Source organism: Penaeus japonicus, unplaced genomic scaffold (assembly GCF_977035675.1).
Source record: "Penaeus japonicus unplaced genomic scaffold, GWHDUDI00000001_assembly GWHDUDI00000017, whole genome shotgun sequence".
NCBI classification, from domain to species: Eukaryota; Metazoa; Arthropoda; class Malacostraca; order Decapoda; family Penaeidae; genus Penaeus; species Penaeus japonicus.
The window spans coordinates 27,524,120-27,526,619 of record NW_028234419.1 but is presented as its reverse complement, the minus strand read 5'-3'; the positions used below and the strand labels follow the sequence as shown (position 1 = coordinate 27,526,619).

The window sequence follows — 2,500 nt, the reverse complement described above, 5'->3', positions numbered from 1 at the left end:
TCTGCATGATATATATATACATACATGATGAGATTATAGCAAAACCTGCACATACAACTGGAGCAAACTACTTATCTTACATATGTACTCTCGTACCGTCCGTTGAATACCACTGGATATCTATAACACAGATATAATAAGAATAAAGGCTCGGCTACGGCCTCTCTCTATATCAACTTATAGCAGGAGGTCCTCTTACCCGGCAGTCTTCCGTCGAGGATCTCTGGCTTATGGAAAGAAAACCTCATTGCTATATCCAACCCCGTAGCAAACATCTGCTCCGTTCTTGGATGAGGAGAGAGAGCACCCGTACCAGTAGCTTTGGCCGTGCGAAGAGACGTGAGTCCCTTGTTCCTCTCCGCCCCCTCCCCCCCACCCGGACATCTCCCTCAACTCGTCCTTGACGGCAGTAACCACAGTTATGATTTTTAAGATGAGTGTGAGACCTTCTTTGCTCCAGTGTTTTAAAATTAACAAATTACAATAAAATAAGAAAATAAAAAGACGGGAAAGCTAAAACACACACATAACGTTTTATTATTTGTTGCAAGCACCATGTATTAGAAACATTGCAATGTCTCGGTGCTGGTCCCTGGTGGCCACGGGTAGAATTTCCAAGCGTCTAGCCCTGCCACGAATAGCTTGGGATCCCCTAAAAGACAGCCCGTTTTCCAATCGGGAGATAATTCACTACAATATACCTTCTCTGGTAAAGAGGTTCTTCACAAATCTCTTTTATAGGCAATATTCTGATATCAAGTTTTAAGCATTATCACTAAGGGGGAAAGACATAACCTATTTAGATAACTGTTTATTAACAATGACAATGAATGTGCTGCTTAAGCCACAGGTCACTTCCTTTCTGAGTGATTCCATTGCTGTCTACATCAAGGTTATCTTGCGTGTACTCGCATGTGAATAACTAGACTTTCTTTCCGCGAAAAAGCCTTTTCGCAAATTTCACAGCTATATGGCTTCTCCCTTGTATGTACTCTCATATGCTCTACTAGATTTTCTTTCCGTGAAAAAGCTTTCTCGCAAATCTCACAGCTATACGGCTTCTCCTTTGTATGTACTCTCCTGTGCCTTACTAGATCCCGTTTCCGTAAGAAGGCCTTTTTGCAAACCTCACAGCAATACGGCTTTTCCTCTGTGTGTACTCTTATGTGCGTTACTAGATATTGTTTCTGTGAAAAAGTCTTTTCACAAACCTTACAGCTATACGGCTTCATACTCATTATTATATGTACTGACTCCCATGTGGCCGTTAACAAGAACCCCTGTTTCCAAGAGTAAGCCCTTTTTCACTAAACTTACATACCTAGTTGATACGGCTTCTCCTCCTTGTGTGTACTCTCATGTGCTTTACTAGATATGTTTGAGGAGAGAAGGTCTTTTTCGCAAATCTTCGACAAGGCCCTAATACTTCTCCTTTGTATGTACTCTCATGTGCCTTACTAGATCCTGTGTATGTGAAAAGGCCTTTTTGCAAACCTCACAGCTATATGGCTTCTCCTTTGTATGTATTCTCATGTGCTTTACTAGATCGTGTTTCCGAGAGGAAGTCTTTTCACAAACCTCACATTTATATGGCTTCTCCTTTGTATGTATTCTCATGTGCATTACTAGACTATGTTTCTGTGAAAAGGCCTTTTCACAAACTTCACAGCTATATGGCTTCTCCTTTGTATGTACTCTCATGTGCATTACTAGATTTTGTTTCTGTGAGAAGGCCTTTTTGCAAACCTCACAGCTATACGGCTTCTCCTTTGTATGTACTCTTATATGATTTTCTAGACTACATTTACTAGAGAAAGCCTTTTCACAAACCTCACAGATATATGGCTTCTTTCTATGTACTCTCATGTGCCTTACTAGATCCTGTTTCTCTGAGAAGGCCTTTTTGCAAACCTCACAGCTATACGGCTTCTCCTTTGTATGTAGTCTCATGTGCCTTACTAGATTACGTTTATGGGAAAAAGTCTTTTCGCAAAGCTCACAGCTATACTGTTTCATGAGAAAGCTCTTATAATCATAATTTCTAAGGTCCTCGTGGCCTTCCCTGTGCGCCGCCTGATCCTCATCTGATGACCCCTTGGGCCCAAAATCTTCAGCCACAAATGGAAATGCTGGCAATGCGTCATTGGAATCTTCAATCCCATTACTTGAATCTCTTTCAAAATCTTCCTGTTTGAGATCTTTATAGAAGGGAAATCCATGCTCTGTTGTTGCCTCACTTACTTCATCCTTCGCCTCATCTGCGTAATCAAGGTTTTCTTCCTTAATTTCCACACACGTCTCTTGTTTGACAACTTCGCTGGCCTCTTCCTTGATTGCGACCCCTGCGCCGTAGATTTCCTCGTCCCTGAGTGGGGCCAAAGGCGGCCAGTCCGAAAGGAAGTTCATCGTCGCCTTCTGAGGATAATATGAAAAATAATATATGAAAGTAAACAAAATAACAGTATGGATAAGATATATAGATGTATATATATATAAACAT

General features: G+C 41.2%; 1 protein-coding gene across 1 annotated transcript in view; it reads right to left on the bottom strand.

The window, feature by feature from the left end:
- Positions 1-798: 798 nt before the first annotated feature.
- The window catches only part of LOC122244950 (uncharacterized), a 9,931-nt gene continuing 8,229 nt past the window's right edge, over positions 799-2,500 (bottom strand). Inside the window, exon 2 of the mRNA XM_043002907.2 lies at positions 799-2,415. Within this exon, the coding sequence (XP_042858841.2) occupies positions 1,420-2,415 (996 nt within the window). The 3' untranslated portion in view covers positions 799-1,419. The remainder of the gene's footprint in view (positions 2,416-2,500) is intronic.